This window comes from Anarrhichthys ocellatus, unplaced genomic scaffold (assembly GCF_004355925.1).
Source record: "Anarrhichthys ocellatus isolate YVR2014 unplaced genomic scaffold, GSC_Weel_1.0 scaffold37, whole genome shotgun sequence".
Classification (NCBI taxonomy): domain Eukaryota; kingdom Metazoa; phylum Chordata; class Actinopteri; order Perciformes; family Anarhichadidae; genus Anarrhichthys; species Anarrhichthys ocellatus.
Genome location: NW_022280067.1, coordinates 2,270,833 through 2,292,225, shown reverse-complemented (window position 1 = coordinate 2,292,225; position 21,393 = coordinate 2,270,833). Strand labels below are relative to the sequence as shown.

General features: G+C 40.0%; 1 protein-coding gene across 7 annotated transcripts in view; it reads right to left on the bottom strand.

Moving 5' to 3' along the window:
- ldb2a (LIM domain binding 2a) overlaps positions 1–20,261 on the bottom strand; it is an 89,547-nt gene extending 69,286 nt beyond the window's left edge. For all 7 annotated transcript variants that reach the window (XM_031867017.1, XM_031867020.1, XM_031867019.1 and 4 more), the window contains exon 1: positions 19,976–20,261. In XM_031867017.1, the coding sequence (XP_031722877.1) occupies positions 19,976–20,107 (132 nt within the window). In that variant the 5' untranslated portion in view covers positions 20,108–20,261. The remainder of the gene's footprint in view (positions 1–19,975) is intronic.
- Positions 20,262–21,393: the final 1,132 nt, after the last annotated feature.

Here is a 21,393-nt window from a genome sequence, read left to right as displayed (position 1 = left end):
TCATTATAAGGAATTTTATGAGCTTTATTTAAATCACTGTTCTTACATTTGAGTCTACAAAAAGGTTCAAGTATGAACTGTAAAACAGTCAAATACATTACATGCGTAAAATAAATGATGACAGGCCCATAAAAAGACATCACTACATGGAAGGATAAGAACTAAAAGCTGACAGCTACAAAAAGAGATAAAAAGCATTTCAAAATGAGTCTATAAATCAGGTTCAAAAACGTGATCTCAATGCTGGCTGCTGGCCTGAGCCTATACGGGTCGATGTAAAGTCAAAGCCAGGCAACCTTTACTTTTCTTAAGCCTGGACTTTGGGAGAGCCCTGCCTCGGGCTCCTACAAGTCTGAATTACAAGCTGAGATCCAACAGCTTTATTATTCACTGCTGCTTCTACTTTCCACAGCAGGTGATGATACCTTCAACTTGTACCTTCAAAAGAGCTATTCACATAGTCGTAGTAGTTGTTGTAACACCAGCAGCTATTAATAGCTTTAATGGCAAATAAACAGTAGTAGAAATAGTAAGAATATTAACACTATAGTTTTAGTAGTAATTGTAGCAGTATCAGTGGTAATAACGGTAGACATAGAAGTACTAGTAGTTATACAGATCTACAGAAGCAGTAGTCAGTGTACACTCTATGAGGAAACTCATGTAAATCTCTTTGGCCTGAAATGATTCCTCTAACAGCCGTTTAACCTCCTCCTCCTCCTCCTCCTCCTCCTCCTCCTCCTCCTCCCAAAAAACCCCAGATCATGTTGGCGGGACGACCCCCTCTCCTCCCCTGCCCTCGCCCCTCCACCCGCCGACGTTGGACTGATGCTAATTTCCTCTGACACGTTATGACAGATCACTGCGTTTCATTCTGGGCCGAGGGATGGCAAGCACTTTCCAGATGCTGACAATTAGCGTTGTCACCATCGAGCAGCGTCAAGCCCGATAAGCAGCGACCGGGGCGGCCTCGCAGGTCAGCGTGTCTCCAACGCGGCGAGTCTGATCCAAAGAGGTCAGGAGGACGTAAACCTGGACCTTCATCCAGCTGCTCAATCAATAGGTGATCGTGACTAAGTGTGGAGGTCTTTTGCTGAACTGTGAACTACAGACTGAACTGAGAGGAGTTTTAACAAGTATGAGGCTAATGGAAGATTTGTCCAAGTCTAACTCCAAGTTATCATTTATTTATTTATTCTATCAATGTCCAAATAGACATCATCCCCATCGATGATGCGGAAACAACAAGAGACATCCTTCTTCGAAGACAGGCTGCAACTGACGATTATTTCCATAGTCAATTTATCTCACAACCGTCTTTTTGATTAATCGTTTAATCATTTGGTCTATAAACTGCTTAAAAAAAAATGTGAAAAATGCCAATCACAATTTCTCAGAGCCCAAGATGTCAAATTGCTTGTTTCCTTCAACCGACTCTCCAAAACCCCAAATGTTTGTCAATGAACAATAATGAAAAAACAGAAGGAAGCAGCCAATCCTCAAATGTTTGGCCTTTTCTCTTCATTAAATTAAACTGAAGACTATTTCACGCAAATATTTATAAAAAATAAAATAAAAACAACAATAAGGAAGTTATGGTAGCAGTTCTGGCCTTTAATATTTGGAAAGTTGACTACCCTTTTCCCTTCAGCAACTTCAGCACCATACCACTTACCCAAATGTGTCAATGGTGCAAGTTTCATCAAAAACTGGGCCGACTGTGTCAAAAACATCATATATTGCTATGAAAATGTTGACCACTAATGATAGCACCCCCATTAGGTCAATCAGTGTACTGTGTGGAAACGTGCTATGCTTTCTCCGTGTATGCAAATGTTTCACTGGCCAGCTGTCCGCTGGGAACGGAGTGCACGAGCTGCCATGTGTCTGTGTGTGTCTGTGTGTGTTTTGTTTGTCTTTAACTGTTTCATACTGTGAGAATCAGCAGTTTTGAACTACCAGCATGTGTGTGGTGTCTGCTTTATATGAATACATCTATTTCAGAAGAGACTGACGGAGAAGGAAAAAACAGACAGAAATTGAAACGGACTGACTTCGGTGCTACTCGTCATTCAGATGGAGTTCAACCCATAATCCACCACCAGGAGGGGGCGGGACCTCCTGGGATTGACAGTCAAATGAAGGGTCAACAAGACTCTCTCTCATATATATATATATATACATACACACACACACACACACACACACACACAGCAGATCTTCTTTGTGATCTCACTGTGCAACTATGACCCTGTTCGTGCAGCTGATTTCTATAACTCCTTGAATAAATTTTAATGACACAAGAAAAACATAAAGAGATCAAAATAAGTGTCTGTATTTATCATAAATGATAAAGTTGGCATTGTTGTATATTTTTCTGATTACAGATCAAACAACACGTAAGTCCATCTCTCAATGGTTTCCGTTTGTTACTTTAACTTTAAAAACTCTTGAATGAATTGAATACATATGTGGTGCCCTATAGCGAGTATCACAAGTGTAACGTTAATTCACATGGGATTTACTCACAATAATCTACAGTGGCATGTTCCCTGTGATTTATTTATTCTATAGCAATCCTAACTAATTGATGGTCTAACTAACCGGTTAACAAAATGCTGTACACACCGACAAGAGCTAGGAAGAAAACAAAAAGACAAAAAACATTACCATCATTCCATATCCTAGTTTGAAATTAAGTAGCAAAACGACAACATAGAGGTCAAATAAACTAAACATAGAATGCAGCTTTTAACAGACGTAGCTCATCAACGGGAGTAATTTAAACATTATGCACTGAAGCTACTTCGACGGTCTCTTTTCAACACAAAATAAAAGCTCCAACGTACATTCCACAGAGGACAATTGTTTACATTACAATACGTATGGAATTTAATAAAAATAAAAGCATCAACATCCTTAAGTATGCTTGTCAAAAATATAGGTTAGTTACATGCGTTTTAATGTAATTAGTTTTTGGTCTATGGCAATTGAAAGTAAATCCAGTAGCCTATTCTGAAGTATACAATTTTGAGGTTTTTGTTCTTCACTTAAGTATTTCCATCTTACTTTATAATTCCACTCCCCTACATCTTAGAAGGAAATATTTGAGTTTTTACTCCTCTACATTTATCTATGTACTGTGCAAGTTCAAACATACGGATTATCACAAGTATCCTTGAACTTCACCAGTTACATTTCTTTCATGGTGCCAAGCCCCAAACCTTCCAACTGAACTTCCCCTGCTGCTAAAACAGGTTAGGGGATTTCATGAGGAAGCGCGAACCATATTTTGACATAATCTGCCTTGATTTAGTGTTGGAGATACATTTTTCGAGTGCTGCCGTCATCCTGAGGGCCCCCATCACTCTGTTTTAAAGACTCTTCAGTAAGCTTCCTCTTACTGTTTTAATGAAAAGTGTTTTACTTAAGCTCCCACTTCTCTTCTTTTACAGAATTCTGTCTTCCTTAAAATCCCGTATTCAGTTTTACAGAAGAGGGTTAGTTAACCTCCCCACATTCAGATTTAAGCAGTGTTTCACCCACATAGACTTTGAAAATGTGGTTTCATTATTAGACTCAATGTTAGTATTATGTCCATTTCTCTCTCTCTCTCTGTGCCCTTCTCACACTGTTTTCAAGCATTTTCCTGAAACTGAACCTTTTTTTCAAAATAATATGTTCTGCTCTGTATCAATATAGTTTATTTTGTCAGTCTAATGATATCTGGCTCAGGCAGGGTCCAAACGTATGACATGCTTTGGTTAAACCCACCCAGACAACAGAGAAATCTAAAAATAACAACCACATTTCATGCAACATGAACAGCACTTCATTTTACCACAATAAAACAAATGGCACTTGACAGTTTCATTGCTCTCCTCCATATCACTTATTTTGTAAATTAAATATGCATTTAGTAGTGCTAGCTAATAAAGTTAAATGTTCCTGTAGAACTTTTCCATTATATGCAAGCGATGCTCTATTTAGAATCAGTAACCATTAATCCTCCAAACTGGAGCTTTGGGCAGCTTTTTGGCCATAGTCTCGCCAAGTTGTAAAAATGTGGCTGGCTGAGCCGTGGACCGGCTACGTTTGGCTCGGATCTAAAGACAGAGGAGAAGCTGGATCAGAGCCAGGCGGGCCGGAGAACGGCTAAAGCCTGGCCAGTGGACACGAGCCATGCGAATCCTCTGGCTGAAGCTGAACAAGCCACACTGAAGCCTCGTGGTGCTGCGGATGTGGTCTTCAATTTCAATCCCTCGACTACCGCAGGATATGTTAGGAGCTCTGCTTTTATTCTGTCATTGGTAGCAGGTTATAAAACTGTAAATGAGACATATTTACTATAAAAAAAGAAAAATCCTCCAATATCCTATGAGTCTTTTTTTGTTCTATCTCTGCCCGTCTCTCTTTGTGTCCACCTCCCTCTCTCGGTGTCTGTCTCCCATCCTCTCTGCAGCTGCTCGCTGACAGACAACGTCCTGCCTTCATTTACGCCCGCGGACTCTCTGACGAACCACGTGGCATGACGATGTTTGTTGTCAAATGCTACAAATCAGGCCGCCTCCGAGGGACCCGAGGTGAACGGCCATGGCCGCAGCCGTGACGGCCGTCAGCCGATAAGGCTCTATTGATTCAAACGGATCGCACCCCATCTGAGGGGGATTTATCAATGTGTCAATTGCCCACTAGCCAACCACAAATCACCAGTGCTGGCCAGGCTCGGGGGATTTACAGGAAATCCAGAGGATTGGAGGGACAGCATAGGGAGGATCCTCAATAAATAGCAACAGAGTTGAGGGGTTAAGTCGTCGCATATATAAATGTTCATACCGGATGGAGACGCAGATGGCAGAATTACCAATGTCTGAAACCCCATTCAGCTCCTGAATAGCATGGAGCCCGGCTGACTGGTGGGCCAAGGAAGTTGTACTGTTGTCAGAGATTCAAAGAGCTTCAGGTTATTGGGGAGCATAACAACTTAACAGCACCATACACTCTCAAGATGTTTCAAAAGGATCTTTAGCAAGGTAGCTTTTGTTTGGTGAAGGCCATTGAGAGATGCCACACTTTAAATAAAAGTAAAAAAGTCAGTATACAATGTGCTTGTCAGACCTTGTAACGGTGCCTGAAACGCCCTCCATCCACACCTCACAGACGTTGTAATTGGGGGTTAGCGTACGACAATTTTTGCAACTGACAACCAAACAATCATGGCGACTTTACGCAAGGATTGGCCAGATATGCAGATTTTTCTTCTTCACACAACTGCTTCTTTAATAATAATAAAGCTGTATATATATATAGAAATGTTTTTGAGAGAGAGAGTCACAGTTCTTGTGCACAACCTTGATTATCTTAATTTTTGTGGCAGCACTTTGACATTTTTAGAGTCAATATTAATTAAAAAGTAATTCAAATTGAAATGAAAAAATATATTAAAAACATGTTTTGTATTCAATTCAGTTGCTAAAACAATAACTGTATTCATAGGTAAGTCGACAGATGGATTTTTAATCAGACAACGATTTTGATGATTGATCATTTTAAGTTACTGAGACTTCCAAATGTGAATTTGGGTATAAAATGTAACTAACATATATCACCATGAAACTTCCCCAGGTGATATAGATAGACAAATTGACAAAGTAGTAAAATAAAAACCTAAATGTGAATTTTGGAAGTTCTCTTCCCAGTAGTCTGACAGAAGTCAAGAGTAAAGTAAAAAGTAAAGTAAAATCTCAAAATTGACCAGTGGATGAAAGACAGTGTTTTTGTTACTTCAGCTGCTGTTTTACATCTTTATAAACTGAATATTTTTGAGGTTTGGACTGTTGGTCTGGCAAAAAAAAACAATTTGATGATGCCAAGTTGGGTTCTGGGACATTTTTTTTTGTTTTTTTCCATTATTTTCGGAGAATTAGAATCAAACAAATAATCAGTTCCTTAAAAATGCTTGTTTTCTTCTTTGCTCTCACTGCAGTATGAAATCCCCAGACACGGCGGCCTCTGGACTAAGACTTAACCACACATGCAGGTGCTGTTTCTATTTAGGGGTCCTTAGGATGACAAAGTACAAGAACTACTCCTTTAGACTACATGGACAACACCACTTTAATCATGTCAGACTCAGTGCACACTAATGTTTCTGCACAGGTTTACCCTCTTGGGTCTTAAGTGTTTTTATATAATGCAAACTTCACATGTTGCTGCATTTGGCCACCTTACAGCCACCAGCCAAGCATTATGCAAACGAGGAGAAATTAATGCAGCACGGGGGTGAAAAAAAGTCATTGCCCTTGAACAGCCAGTGCACATTCACCGGGAATGAACTTTCTCATATTAAGTCAGAGAGGAAGTTCCCACATTTAATTGCATGGCTGCCAATTTACTGAGGCATCGTTACCATTCCCCCTCTTTCTTTAGTGTCAGAAGATACAAGCAGTAGTCGGAGACCACCGTTTGTGTTTCAATATAGATTTGAGGTCAAGGTTAATACGCAGAAGTTGTTGGTCTGCTGTTTTTAATGCAGGAAACCTGCACAAAAGGAGCTGCTGCGAGGATGCATCCAGCACCACTGGCTTTCACCCAGAAGGTCGCAGGATTTATCCCCACAACAGCAATAATATCATTGTCCTGCTGAAGTGCCCTTGATCAATACACACACTGACTGACAAGTGGGACTTGCTGAGGGTTTCCGCTAAATTCCTATAAAAAAAAGTGAATTTCAGCAGAACTTTTTTGTGACCCCGTTAGAAAGATAGATAACGAACTCACAACCTCATCAAGGGTTACATGTTCCTATGAGGTGTGAGCACTTCAAGCAAGCACAGAGTGTTTTTATAACCTTTCAAATTGTTTGGTTTGAGTATTTTTGGGGGATAAATATCCTTTTATGGAGCAGAATAACGTTTTTTCTTTAACTTCATCTGGCGACCCCCTCAGATTTGTCTTGTGACCCCATCGAGGGGTCCCAACCTCCAGCTTGGGAAACACTGGATTAGAGGATTTGCGGCTTTACGCCGTTTCATACGATTGTGAATTCAATATCTTTGGGTTTTGGACTAAACGGCCTATTTTAAGATATCACTTTGGAAATCTCTTTTACAATATGAGACCTTTAACCGTTTAATGTGTAAAACGATTAAAGGTCCCATTCTGTAAAATGTGAGCTTTCCACGTCTTTTTTATTATAAAGTAGGTCTGAGTGCTATATAAATACTGTGTAAGTATTAAACGTTCAATCCATAGAGAAATACACAAAGCCTTTATACAGAAGCTGTGCCTTTTAATGAGCCGTCAGGATTTCCTTACGGTTGTGATAAAACTATGTCACATATAGAGACCGTTTAACAGTTTCAGCTCTAGTTTATTTCCTGTTGCAGTGCATGAGAATGGCTGCCTTCTACATCCCAGATTTATATGATATTTTGTACACTAAAACAGAGATTTTTTAGCATCTCTGAAAACCTTAGTGTGAAACCAATAGTACAGTATGTAAACGCTGGACACTACGTTGGCATAAATATCCCACAATGCAATGCCTAGGTGATGACAACGTTCATAAGTGACAATAGCGGGCAGCTCTGTACCGTCAGTTCAATATAAGTGTAAGTGTAAGATTTCACTTCACTCAGCGTTACATAGTTTTAAACTTTTAACATACTTTATGATTCTATGATATGGCTCGTAGCAAGTGACAAGGTAACAAACTACCGTTTATTCAAACAAAAGTATGTTGAACGAGAGTACGCATTTTGAGTATGAAGTACTAGGTTTTTTGAACATTAAAGCATGTATGAACATGTTCTAGTAGAAACCAAATTCACAAGCATGAACCTAGAAATGAGCACTGTCTCCTTTAAAGACAGTGCTCATTTCTAGGTATAAAAAAGCTCAGAAGAATTAAAATCCCCCCCCACCCCAAAAAACACATGTAGCAGGTTTGTCTTAAACACGAGTTAAGAGCTGTCCTACACCCAATCAAAATAAAAAAAATAAAAATCACACAACCATTAGTTCCAGCTCTGCATGTAAAAAAAACCTGAAATGTGTACAGATTCACCAAAAACCCAAGCAGCTCACCTCAATGAAGACAAACAAGAAGAAGTCAATATGCACCAGCTGACACACACTCAGGACACCGTGTTAAGTGACAACAAACATCAATAAGGATGAAAATAATAAAACAACAACAAAATGCATGAACGATAAAGCCGTGAAGTCAAATTATTTACAGCACCCATGAGAAATTAAAACCAAAAGCAAGGCGAGGATTCCGGCTGTGACTTGGACACAATAACACTGTTCTACCCATCAAGCCTGTATTCCCCACTGCTGAGCTATTTAGACCAGTAAACAATCAACGCACCGCCAAACAAAAAAAACTCAATCAATACCGGATTCATCATCACATCCTCAGATACTGTTCAGTTTAAGTGAATGTGCTCTGTTGTAATGCCAGTTAGCTCCTCCTGTAAACACATATTCACCTGTTGCTCACTAGTGTGATCTTCTGTATGTGACCACCATGGCTTCCTCAGTGCTACACAATACTTGCATGAAATGTAATTAGTTCTGAAGAATTTTAAACTGTGAAATGAGACATGAAACATGTAGAGTGAATAGATTATTTGTAATCTATTCATAAACCGGTTGGGATAAAAGAAAAAAGTACGATAGAAAAATGTAATACTATTCCTTTTAATGTACATAGATATATATAATTATTATAATTATGTGTATTGTGAGGTCTTATGTCAAGGAATGTTCTGCTTTCGTAAAAATGTCATTACATTCATACATCCATTTTTACTACCTAACCATCTGTATTATTTAATGATGAAGCTGTTTATTTTTGACTCAACTGATAACCTTTTACAATCTTTTGATGTTTTTTTTCCCTATTGTCACAATAACTATAATAATAACTACAATTCTCGACTAATAATAACATTTCATTTTGATGTGTCAAATTTGTTGCAGTTCTGTCTTGAACTGTAATGCGTCGCATTGTTCACTGTTGTGTTAAAGGCTGGGCCCTGCAAAGATATACTGACTGAAGAGCACAATCTGTGTATGCGGCTGAGCTCATCATGTCATATATAATAGATTAGATTCTAGTCGGATGTTTGCTGAGACCAGAGGTCTGGCTCCGCTACATTGCAATGCCCCCAGAGCCGTTCAGTGTCTTGCTCAATGACACTTCAGTAGAGCTTGGCTACTTTTGGTTAATTGTTGGTTGATATTCAAGGGCGCTGAAGGAGAACAAGCGTGCACAGAAAGTGTTTTCTGACTAAATTAAAACAGTCCAGGCTCGTAATATTCTGTAGTCCGTTCCCTATATATTCAGAATAGTTCACTTCAGAGGAAAAACAGTAAACTACATCAGAGTCAAACAGCTGATCACCAAAAGTGATGAAACAGCCAGAAACCAGCAGCAGCTGGCTCCTGGTGTAACTAAACCTGAAGAGCAGTGCGTCTCTCCCAGATTCACTGAATCTGGTGCTGAACTGATGAAATATTACGATATGTTTACACAGCACAAGTTACTCTGCTTTCTACGAGCTAAGTGGCATCCAAAACGCCAATATATGTTAAAAGACTGAAGTAAATCTACTTCTTCAGATTTTTTTTCCGCAGTATTCCAATACGACTGCAAAGGAAAATTCTAGGATGACGTACAATTAGGACAGTGACTGAAAAATTATAATATTGTTGACAAAAATGTTCCTGTACCTCAGTAGTTTTTCCTTACTTCAGTTAGACACAAACAAACAGACAGAAGTATGAGGAAGATACATCCCAGCAAAAACGGATAATGGCTAAAACATTGCTGAAAGTAAAAAAACAACGAAGTGGGTCGGAAGCAGACAAATCTTGGAAATGGTTTTGGAAAAAAAAGAAAAAAGAATGAAGAACTCAAAACTTGGCTGTTCTCCCAAGAGGACGCTTCATCAAATTTGCATACTGTGTGTTGGGATTCAGGTGGACGATGGATGGGTCAATAAAACGTTGGGAGACACAAATTCATTTCCTATTTCCTCTCACAGTCAATGTTGGTTTCTTTAAATCATTGCTGCAGTCGTGACCACAATCTTTTCCTGAATCTTACCAAGTAGGTCTGTGCCTAAACTTGTCTAAACCAAATGTGTAATTTTGAAGACTCATCCAGAAGAGAGAGAGCTGCAGTAAACATTTAGGAACAGCTACTGTTTTAAACTGCAGCTTCATCCATTGTGTTTTGTATCTTAGGATACAAAGAAGCTAGTTTCAAAAAGTGAAAACCATCCTCAAGGCCGATCTCAGCATCTTATTCAAAGACCCTTCAACACACACCGGCTGCAGCAGAGATCCAACCGTGACCTTTATGTTTCAGGACGGACCCTCTGACCACGTCGGGGGGGGACAACAACAGGACATACATGGACTACAGGCCCGTCTGTCTCCCGTGTTATCTGAGCGACAGTGCAGCCTGGAAGGAACCAGGGATAAGGGCCAGGAAAAAGGTGGGTCTATTGTCCGGGCATCCTGCTGGATCGGACCGGCACTCATTGTTTCACCAGAGGCCTTGTTTTTTTGTCTTCCTAAGACTTTCTGGGAACATCCTCTCAGAGCATCACATGTACAGTGTGACATCACTGGACAAACAAATGAGTCTATTGTGTAAATGTGTCACGTTAAATATATACATTGGAGAGGATCATATCCAAACCTGTTTATGTATCTTTTTAATATCTCAACTGTCAAGTAGATGTGTTTATTTGCCATCCTTTAATTATTATTATTACTTTTATCACCAGCTGCGACGGCGACGCCGGTATTGCTTTCACCTTGTCAGTCTGTGAGTGTTTATATTTCTGTCTGTTGAACGGATTTTATCACCGCAGCAGCGGCGCAACCATGTAAGAGGCAGTCAAACTTTACAGGGGTGTAGTTGACATCAAAATGAAGGCTGAGTTCGAAGATGGAAGTGGTCCGAGCAAAGCCGGCGAAATTTGCCACGTTGTTATTCAACATGTTATTGTTATGAAAATCTAAATTATAGCTGCTTTAAAGACATTGCTTTTTTTAAATTGAGTGGATGACAGGCTTCAGGGCTACACGCATGTCTTCTTGGAATATGAGTTATAGTGCATTACACTAGCATGCTATTGTTGTGACGGTATGTCTTCGATATGTCTGGCCTGAGTCTCTCTTGTTATTTGTCACTTCTGTATGGGCGCCCGGACATGTTTCCCCTTAGGCGAATAATAAAGTTATCCAAATATCTATCACTGTGGTCTGTAGAAGCAGATATTAATTACTGTCACCAATAACTTGGAGTAAGACTGAAAACTGTTTAACTGTGCTGTTGAATTGTACGTTAATATGTAAAGAATATTCAGTTTTGTAGACTGAATTTGCCTCAAAACACAAAAGACTGTATTTCATATATGATTTTTGTCCTTTCTGTGTCTATTCAGTGATTTTACACCAAAGAACAGCTTTATAATGAATTAAATAATAAACAGGCAAAAGGCATTCAGCTGACTTAACAGTAATGACTACACTTATCTTCGGATAAGGTGACTTTTTTCCCTCCATCAGTCTGTCCGCTCACCTTTTAGCAGCATTATTCCTTATTTTGGAGAGGGGGGGGGGGGGAATAATAAGGGAAGCAGAAGCTAATGTCATTCGGTCCTTTCGGAGACTGGCAGCATTATGAAAATATAAAATGTTTTTGCTGTTAATGTAAGAGTCCACAACAGCAGATGTCTGTTCACTGTGAATCATAATGACAACACATATCAGAGACATAATAACGCTGTTTAGTCAGTCAATAACAAATATATAGACTCATTTAGGGCTCCATTGTTTTGTTTTGTTTTGTTGTTTGAGTGAGTGGGAAGGAGCTTCAATGATGTTTTTTATTTGTATTTAAATGTATTTGATAATTGAATGGACTCTGGTAACATCAACACTGTCCGATCAATATCTTTAATCCATTAATTAATAAATTAGCTGTGAAGATTTGCTGTGTCATTGAGGCTGCTTTTAACAGAAAACAAGGATTAATATCTAAACATCTACAACAGAGGGAGACTCGCTGCCCTCTCCTACACAATTAACATGTGTTTTAATAATTGTTTAATTGATTTTAAAGCCTTTTGTTCAGTTTTGCATCATTAAAAACTCAGTCGTGACACATGAGAAGCCTTTCCAGTGATACCTGCAGTGGCTTGTTTTCCCTGATGGTAGATAAATCCAACAGTAATGGTTCAGATAAGGGCAGCGCGATACACCTTTCTGGTAATTACTCTCGTTTCACACACGCACACTGTAAAAAATGTCTCTCTAAACCAAGAACTTAAACATCTTAGGTTCTGTGGAAATGTTTCTCAGTCTGGTAAAAGTTTAATGAAAAAGAATCAAGCGATGCTTTGATGACATAAAAATAGTCATTTTTTGTCAATTGACTAATTGATTATTCAACTACAAACTACAGCCTCAACATCTTATTTATTAATCATATATGTTTATGAATGGTTGGGTACTTAAATGAAGCGGTGTTGCTGTAACAATTAACTCGTGTTTGTGTTTGTTCGACACCTTTATGTCATTTATGGGAGAATTTGAATAGTTTTGTGTTGTTACTGAAGTAGTTGTGTTGTATTAAGACTTCCCTGCTCTCATGAATATATTAATGTTTTGTTTGGACATCTTTTAATGTGTGGACCGGCAAAAGATTAGTTGTTGTTGCTATGTCGAGGCTAATGGAGATCCACAAAAATAAGCAATAAACATGCCCGTCTCTTTTGCGTCCTTCGTTTGGAATTTGAGCTGAGCAAATAGATCGGTTTTAAAGTGAAATCCTGGGTTTTCCAGCCTCTCAGCTGTTAAAGGAACAGTTCACCCTAAAATCAAACATACATGTTCCCTCTTACCTTTAGTGCGATACAGCAATCTTGATTGTTTTGGTGCGAGTTGCCGTAGAGATGTCTGCCTTCTCTCTAATAAAATGGGACTTGATGGCACTCGGCTTTTAGTGCTCAAAGCGCCAAAAAAAAATACATCTTGGAAGGAACTTAGGAACTTAGTTTCTACATGAAACTGTTCCCAATAAGGTTTGCGAATTATCTTGAGTAACCGGGTCATGATTTCTGGATGTAGAACATTGCTGTTGAGTTTTTCAAAATATATTTTTTTGCACAAGCCGAGTGCCATATCTCGTCATATTGGAGAGGACAGACATCTCTACCGCCAATATCTCCAACACTCGCACCAAAAACAATCTACATTGATAAATAGAAGGGAAAATACACGTGTTTTTGATTTTGTGGTGAACTCTCCATTTAAGACTGCTGCTTTTCTTCGTCTTATAAGATATTCAGTTTACTATCTGTCGGTCACACAAAACAAACTATTTCAAGACAATATCTTTTTTTAACAATATTTTGACACTTTACACATCAAACATCAATAATCTTCCGTCTAATCATTGATCAAAATCATTATTTGCGCTTCTAACGTCTTGAAAACTAAAAACTTCCTCTGCGTGTTCTCGGTGGCTCATCTTTAATCCCTCTCTGTGAACCGTCCAGCTCAGTGCCAACTTGACCTGCACATCATAAGCCTATTCATGTCAATCTGACACGTCATGCTGATGGGAACAGATCCACTTTGCCCCTGACAGGAACAAGGGATTTCGCCATAATGAACACTCCAGTTCCTCCGGTTCCACAGTCGAGCCAATGAGTCAGGTCTGTGGACCCATTTTGAATAATGAGAATAAGACTAACTATGTTCAACAGACACAAGAATCCAGTGAATGGCCTGCCAATCACTGGTTACTGATTGCTTGTGTGTCCACTGAGGAAGAGTGTGACCATTAGACCCACCGTCAGCAGCAGCAGCAGCCCTGTGGGTGTTATTACGGCGCCTCCATTAAAATGCTTTTGTTTTGCTTCTGTTTCGCCCTCTGTGTTGTAGTTTTACTTACAGTGTTATTCTGTGTCGCCGCTCTCCTCTGCTGAATATTAATGCCGTCTATGCTAATGGCCTTACACCGGCTGAGGTCGACCAGGCTCCTCCTCTGAATGTTAATCCGCCGGCTCGTTTGCATACGCTTAAGTGTCAAATTCCCCCACAAATCATCGCAGCTGCCTCCGTGCGGCGAGGGCCAGTGGCCCCCAGAGCGACAGCATAGAAACAATGTGGTCACGCCGTATGCGTGGCATCAAATCCACATCAAAGCCTGTTTAGATTGCCAGGTCACAGTGGGTTCACATTGTGTAAAATGAAGGTAATGGGATAGCAGTCAGCCCCGCTGCAGAAATACAGCCAGGCAGGTAATAAGTATGAATGGAGCAGGTAATAAGGTTGGGATAGAAACAGACCCCGAGTCATCACAGGAGCAGGACTGTTTAAGCTGCAGCACAGTTATCAGTTCAAAGGTGAAAGCTGATCTCAGGCAAGCGCGTAGTGCTTGTTGTGTCGTTTTGTTATTCCTTCTTATTTCTGAGTGCACGGCAGGTGAAAAGGTTGTTACTGAGAAGGAACAGAAATTTTGAAGGAAGAGTTTCACCTAAAAATAAAAAAGCTTTGTTAACGAGCCGAAAGCAGACAACATGAGATGATATTAGATATTTCTATTTGTGGAATTTGAATCAGATAAAACGTTGTCAGTGTGAACTACGACCCTCAAAGGGGGACGTTGTATCACTCTGTTCAGCTGGAACAATTAGTTAACCCACTGATTAAAGAATTAGACGACTATTTTGATAATCGATGAATAATTTAATCATCAATTAATCGTTAGATTAAGACACTATTAATAGGATTTGTCGGCTGCGGTTTGTAAACATCAAATTCAAAGTTGGCCCCTCCTCCCCGGCTTAACGAGGGTTACGATGCTCAGCAGCGAGAGAAAGCCAACCTCAGACTCACTCTCGTGTAGGAACGAGCTTCATTTCGCCTCGCTATGTTTACGTTTCTAGCAGCGTTGTGTCCACCATTGTTGTAGGTTCCTCTTGGACGCTTACGATCTTTCACCTGGTTGTTTTCAGAGGGATTAGCACCCAGAGACGTCCTGAACACAGCAAAATAAAAAGTCATCACACTTTTAGTGGGTCTTAAGTGATGATTGAGAGGGATACTTTTTGTATCGGTCTATATCTTGTCTTTTAAGTAATGAAACTCAACACATCCTCTGGTTGCAGCTTCTCCAATGCAAGCATTTTTTTATTCTGTTTTATATGATTTTAAACTGAATATCTTTGAGTTTCGGTCCGACCAAACAAGACCTTTGAGGACCTGATCACCTTGGATGCAAAGAAACTGGAATGGACATTTTTTCCCCTTTTCCTGAGATTTTGTTGACTAACCGATGAATTGATTAATTGAGGAAGCAGTTTGAGAAAGTAGATCAATCAACAAATTCATGGGTAATGAAAATAATGTATTGCAGCCCTATAATACACTGCAGGTCTCTCCTCCTACACCTCATAGCTCAAAGCAAACACTTCATGTTGGATGTGTGTACACCTCAAAGTAAACTACCAAACACCATAAAACAACCTCTCTAATGCACGGAACACCACCCGAATTGACTCTTACCCGTCTATAATGGCACAGGAGCATCTGAGGGTGGATTCCCCACCCCCCGGTAAAGTTCATCTCCCTAGCTTTTAAAATGGTTTAACAGATGCTGCAATCATTTCGAACTAAAAGTTCCAGTCCGTGCAACGATACTGTGTGTAAGACTTCAAATCAAAAGAGTTAAAACCAGAGTAGCATGTCTCTGTCTAATTCTAACAAGTTGTTATTTCACCCCCGCAGGATTCACTGCCTGCTCTGCTATAGATGTCACTTATACTCCTGCAGACTATATAGCTTCCTCTGGGGGTAAGAAAGTCTCCTCCAAGTGTCAAGTCCTTGAGTCCTGCACCTGCCAGTGCGAGCAGCAGTTGCACCACCAGCCAAGCAAATTCAAAAGCACACTCATGAATAAGACAAATGGAAAGAATTTCTACCAGAAGAGTGACTCCAGTCGACTCCTTCAACACTTTTCTAAAAGGTGGTGTCATACTGGGGCTTAGTCAGCTCCCCCGTTTTGAAAACTACTCGGAGCGAAAGGGAATGCAAACTATAGAGAGTCATTTTGCTTCGACGGCCTGCCAGCGAGCGCGATGTTAAGTACGCTCGGAGCCATTCTCATCCTCAACAATGGAAGTCCTTTCACGATGTTAAGCATCTTTACTTGGGTGATAATTCTGACAAGACGCTTGAAATCATTTCTGACTGGGATCAACAAAATATATAGCAACAAACCCAGGCAAAGAAAGGCTTTAATATGCCTCTTCACACTACAATCCAATAGAGGATTTAACACCGTTATATGTTCTTTGGATTTGTTTCATATACTTTCTGTCTTCTTGTGTCGTATGTGTAAAGTACCCCTGTTCATAATGACAGGTCTAAAATGATGTTAATGTTAAACAGCTCTCAGTTGATGTTGTTTTATCGCTTTGATAGCTCATGATTTTTCCAGATTTTATAAGAATTGCTTAATTAGCTCTATTTAATGTGTCAGCTGTAAGATATTGCCAAATACCATGGGTTTTCATTGTTGTTGATGTAGGCAGTCCTTTACTTGCAGCATTATGATCCCAAATCCTAATTACATCTATTTGTACTTCTCTTATAGGAGTAGAGGTGTTACACCTCTCTGCATACATGAGTAACACCACTATGTAGGACACGTTTCTTTGACTGTGAATTACTTTTTTTGCAAACAAAAGTATTATGTTTAATGTATTTGTTAGTGCTTTATCAATATGATGAACATATACATTAATTAAATGTTTCCATTTGTTACCTTCATCGAATTTACAAGCCCATTTTAGTGGCAAAGTGAAGGTGAAGTTCAGTACTTTTCAACACACTGAGTTTTCATAAAATCCGAAGAAAAGACAAGAAAGATTTTTGAATGATTTTGCTGTTACTATTTCCACATACAGCAGTGGGCTCTAGGGCAATGAAGCTAATGTCAACAAAACACAAAGGTAAAAGATCGTCACATAATTTAAAAACGGAGTTAATCAAACTGATACTTCGATAAAAGACCAGTTCATTGCTAGCTGTTTACATCAAACACAGAAGGATCTGCAACAGCTGCTCGCAGCAAAACCTTGATGAAATATTCAAGACAACAATCCTCCAGGACAATTCAGCTATTTTCCTCTAATGGAATCCAGATTTTGGGCAAGAAACATTCCAAACTTCCTGTTTTTGTAACAAAAATCATCGTGACCCTGCGCTGATACCGACACGGTCTGAATGTGAGCTGAATGTTAAAGTCGTCTTGTAGGAGTTGGACTGAGCAGCAAGAGGCAGCAGAATGACAGCTTCAGGCACGCATCATATCATTAAGGGACCAGCAGCTGACCTCGCTAAACAGGAAGTAAACCATCTGCTTCCCGAAGCATGTATATTTTTCCACTTTTTGTTTCATCTTAGTTTTAGTTAGAAGCCTAGAGAGAAAAACTCTCAGCAGAGTTAGAAAGAGACATTTTCATTTTCTACATTGAGCTCTGTAAAGGCAGATTTCTATTACAATCTTGTCACCTTTTTTTCACATGCAAAAGGTTTGTGTAAATTGATGTCTACAGTTTTGCATTCACGAGGATAATTGCTATATAATTTCGTTAAAAGCCTAAAACTGAGCCGTATGGCACATCTGGATGCAAACAAATTTCAAAAGCTGAGTCATTTATTTCCCGCTATAAGACACTACTTCTCCCTCATTATATTCGCCACCTGGATTTCAATCAAACAATGAGCACATCGCTAAAGAGACGACGTATTATACACTCCTTCCATTGAAGACGGAAGACGAGGAGGAGAATGAAGATGCTATGGACACTAACGGGTACAAAAAACTAATTATATTATTATGCAATTATATCATTTAGTCTCAGGAGATGGAGGTAATGGTTTAAACTGATTTGTGTCTACTTAACATTTGTGTGTTTTCACATCATGGAAGACATCCATGTGCTGTTTGTGCTGTATACATGTCCAGTGGTTCTGTCCTGTCATGCGTGTGTGTGTGTGTGTTTGTGCACATGCGAACACGTGCATGCATGCGTGTGAGTTCATGCATGTCCATGTGTGCGTGCGTGCTTGTGTGCGTGCATGGTGATTGCACTTGGTGTCTGGGTATGTGTGGAGCGGGTGTCGAGGTCCACTGGGGCTCGGACCACTCCGTATGAATAATGCATCAAACCGGGCCGTTGCATCTCAGCAACGTCGCCTTGGTCTGCTTAAAGTTGCAAGTTCCTCTTTAGGAAAGTCAGCATCATTGCTGCAGCAGCTCAGCTGGAGTCAGGCTCTAAAACCAGATTTCCTTTAAATGACTGCAACGATTTCATATGGACTCATGTAAATATGGTATATTTATCCACAACAACTTAGTTTTTAATGTCTCAGAGGGAATCAAATTCCAGCCTTAAAGCATCCCGCAGCTGCCAGAACTCACATTATTTAAAGAATTAAATATAAACAAGAATGCATTTGTTGATTCATAGAGAATTAATTTCATTTAAAAGTGATTTTTTTTTTTGGTAAAAATAGCATTCACTGGTTTTCTTATTCTTCAGTGATAGTTAAGTGATTTTTTTTGTTTCTGGGTTGCAGGTCGGACAAAGCAAGACATTGTTTGAGGTCACCCACTCTGAGAACCTGTGATGGTCATTTGTTTTTTGCTATTTACTGATAATCTATTGACAAAATTATAAATTATTATTCAGAACCAATTGTTAGATTTATAATGAAAATAATCCCTAGTTGCAGCCCTAACATTTATAGTTGAACAAGTGAACAGTTAGGCTGCTAAAAGGTGCTTTTTACTGCATTTAGCTGCTTTCTATTGCCATAAACATGCGTCGCGAGGACAACTTGACATGTTGGATGAACTTCTTATCTGCAGATTTACACATTCGAGATCACAGAACAGATGCCGAAGACAGATGCTTGCTATGTAATTCACAGTGGGATCACCAAGGGTTTAGTCTGAATGACACTGTACACCAAACTCGCTGAGCGCCCAACTAGTTGAAGCATCAGGAAACTGACATGAAATGAAGTCACACTCATGCAACTGTATCACAATCACCTTGCTTTGCAATCAGGGTCACTTTCATTGAGAAAACTTCCTCCACAGACACAGTGATGAATCATGAATCATGAATCATGAATCATGGCAGACATCAAACACTTCACCCCACAGTGGGCAAACTCTGCATTCATGTCGGTCTTGATCTGTTGCAGTTTTTAACCAAACACATATGCAAATATGTGTGGGGGGGAAAACAGGCGATATGTAAATATATGCAAATTATTTAAATGCACGTAAAACAGCTATACTTTGCTTTATGCAGCCTGGTAAGAGTTGAATAGTCTTTCAGACGCCCTTACTGTCTTCTATTTGTAAATAACTTTCTCTATTAATATGTTTCACTGCCCAAAAACTGTTCATCTTAATCTGATCAGTTTTCAAATCTTATTTAAAATCTTTAAATTTCATATAATTGCGGTGCAGGTTCACCTGATGTATTACTTCAGGTGGATCACTCAACCCATATCAGACTCGGAGACACAAGTCATGCATTTTACATTTTAAACAACTTAAATAGCCACGTGAACGCATCCCCTCCATATCATCTTTTTTTACTTCGGGTGATGGTATTTCTTGCAGCGTATTGTCTTCACACCGGAGCCTGTTTACTTTCACCTCAGGAATGTTTGGCACTTTTGCACCGCATCCACACCTCCTGATTGACAGACCGTAATCCCGACCCGAGCCTCTCTGTCGCTCTCTTCACTCTTTCTCCAGCCCCAACATCCCGTCCCTTCTCCCCGCACCGGACCTCCACAGCCCCGGCTACCCTCCCACCGGTACCGCAGGAGCTATCCCTCCCGGTCGGCTCACCTCTGTGCGCGTCTGCAGCCGCTTGTTCATCTCGTAGATCCGATACTCGGGCTGGACCATGTAGGGCGCGTGTCTCCTGTAGAAGGGTCCGAACGGAGACGAGTAGAACGGGTCTTGGGTTGAGTTGGACATGGTGGCTCCTGGCAAGGCGCACGGTGCGATTTCAACATCCAGCGGGCACAGCAGCGCACATTGAAGCGCGATGCTCTCCGAAGACCCCCAGCAGGAAGCAGCCGCTGTCGAGTCTGAGCTGCACTCTGCAAGTTGGCCTGCCTAGTTCGCTGCTATAGCGTGGTGCTGGAGGAGGAGGAGGAGGAGGAGGAGAGGAGCGGAGGAGGGGGAGGAACAGGAGAGGGGGGGCAGAATTGAAGGGGGAGGAGGGAAGTCGTTTCCTGTTCCCTCAAGACCTACACTCAGTTTTGCACTCTTGCTAAGTTCAAGTAAGATCTTTGTGTGCATGTGCATGAGGGGTTCTTTGTGTGGATTATGTTCTAAATCAATGCATTGTTTTAGTTTACTCACACAAGTATTTGTGCTGTAAGCACAAAGAAAGTCACATTAAGGTTTAGAATGAAAAACAAGAATGTTTTCTTAAATTCCTGGAAGAATCAACATCACATTCAACATATCGGAGGTTTTAATGATATGAAACACAAACTTGCCAAAACTGATCCCTGTAAAGTACAATGTTCAAATGGGTTCATATAAAACAATTCAAACTGTTCTGTTCCAGTGCCTGATATGAATTTATGGGCTAAACATATCGACTAGAATAACAACAATCTGTCTGCGGCATATCAGAAATATATCTGTTTTTTAAGAAAACACATTGCAAATACTTTCATATCTTTAATAACATATCATCTGGAAGATTGTCTTAAAAAGAAAAATGCAAAATCTTTCTGTTTTATGTCGAAATAAAAAAATAAAATTAATGTCTGTAAAAAGTTGAATATACTTCCTCCTGAGCCATAATCTAGACTCTGAGACTCAAAGACACAGTGAGTGACGAGAGCATGCTGAGCAGCACAGCTGACGAGTCTGCACTTGTAAAAAACGCCCATTTAATATGTAGCATGATTTCATAATAGTGTATTGATCGTGTTCCCTGCTGTTGATGCTGCTAACGTCAGAATCTCAGTACCTGGCTAGTTATGCACCAAGTGGCATAATTTGTGATTAAGGGAAGGTGGGGGGGGGGCTTGCTGCTTTGTCTGCTGCAGTGGGGAGTCTGCAATCCACAATGTCACTCTGACTGTTAACAAGTCAAAACATGTGAAACCCGCCAGATTTTTTCATTTAATTCAGTGACATGTGCACACTGGTAGGTCGATAATGGATGGTACTATGAAGCCACTGTGTGCAAGATTTGCAAATTTGAGATTTTACATTCAGTGGAACAGTAGTATCAAACATGA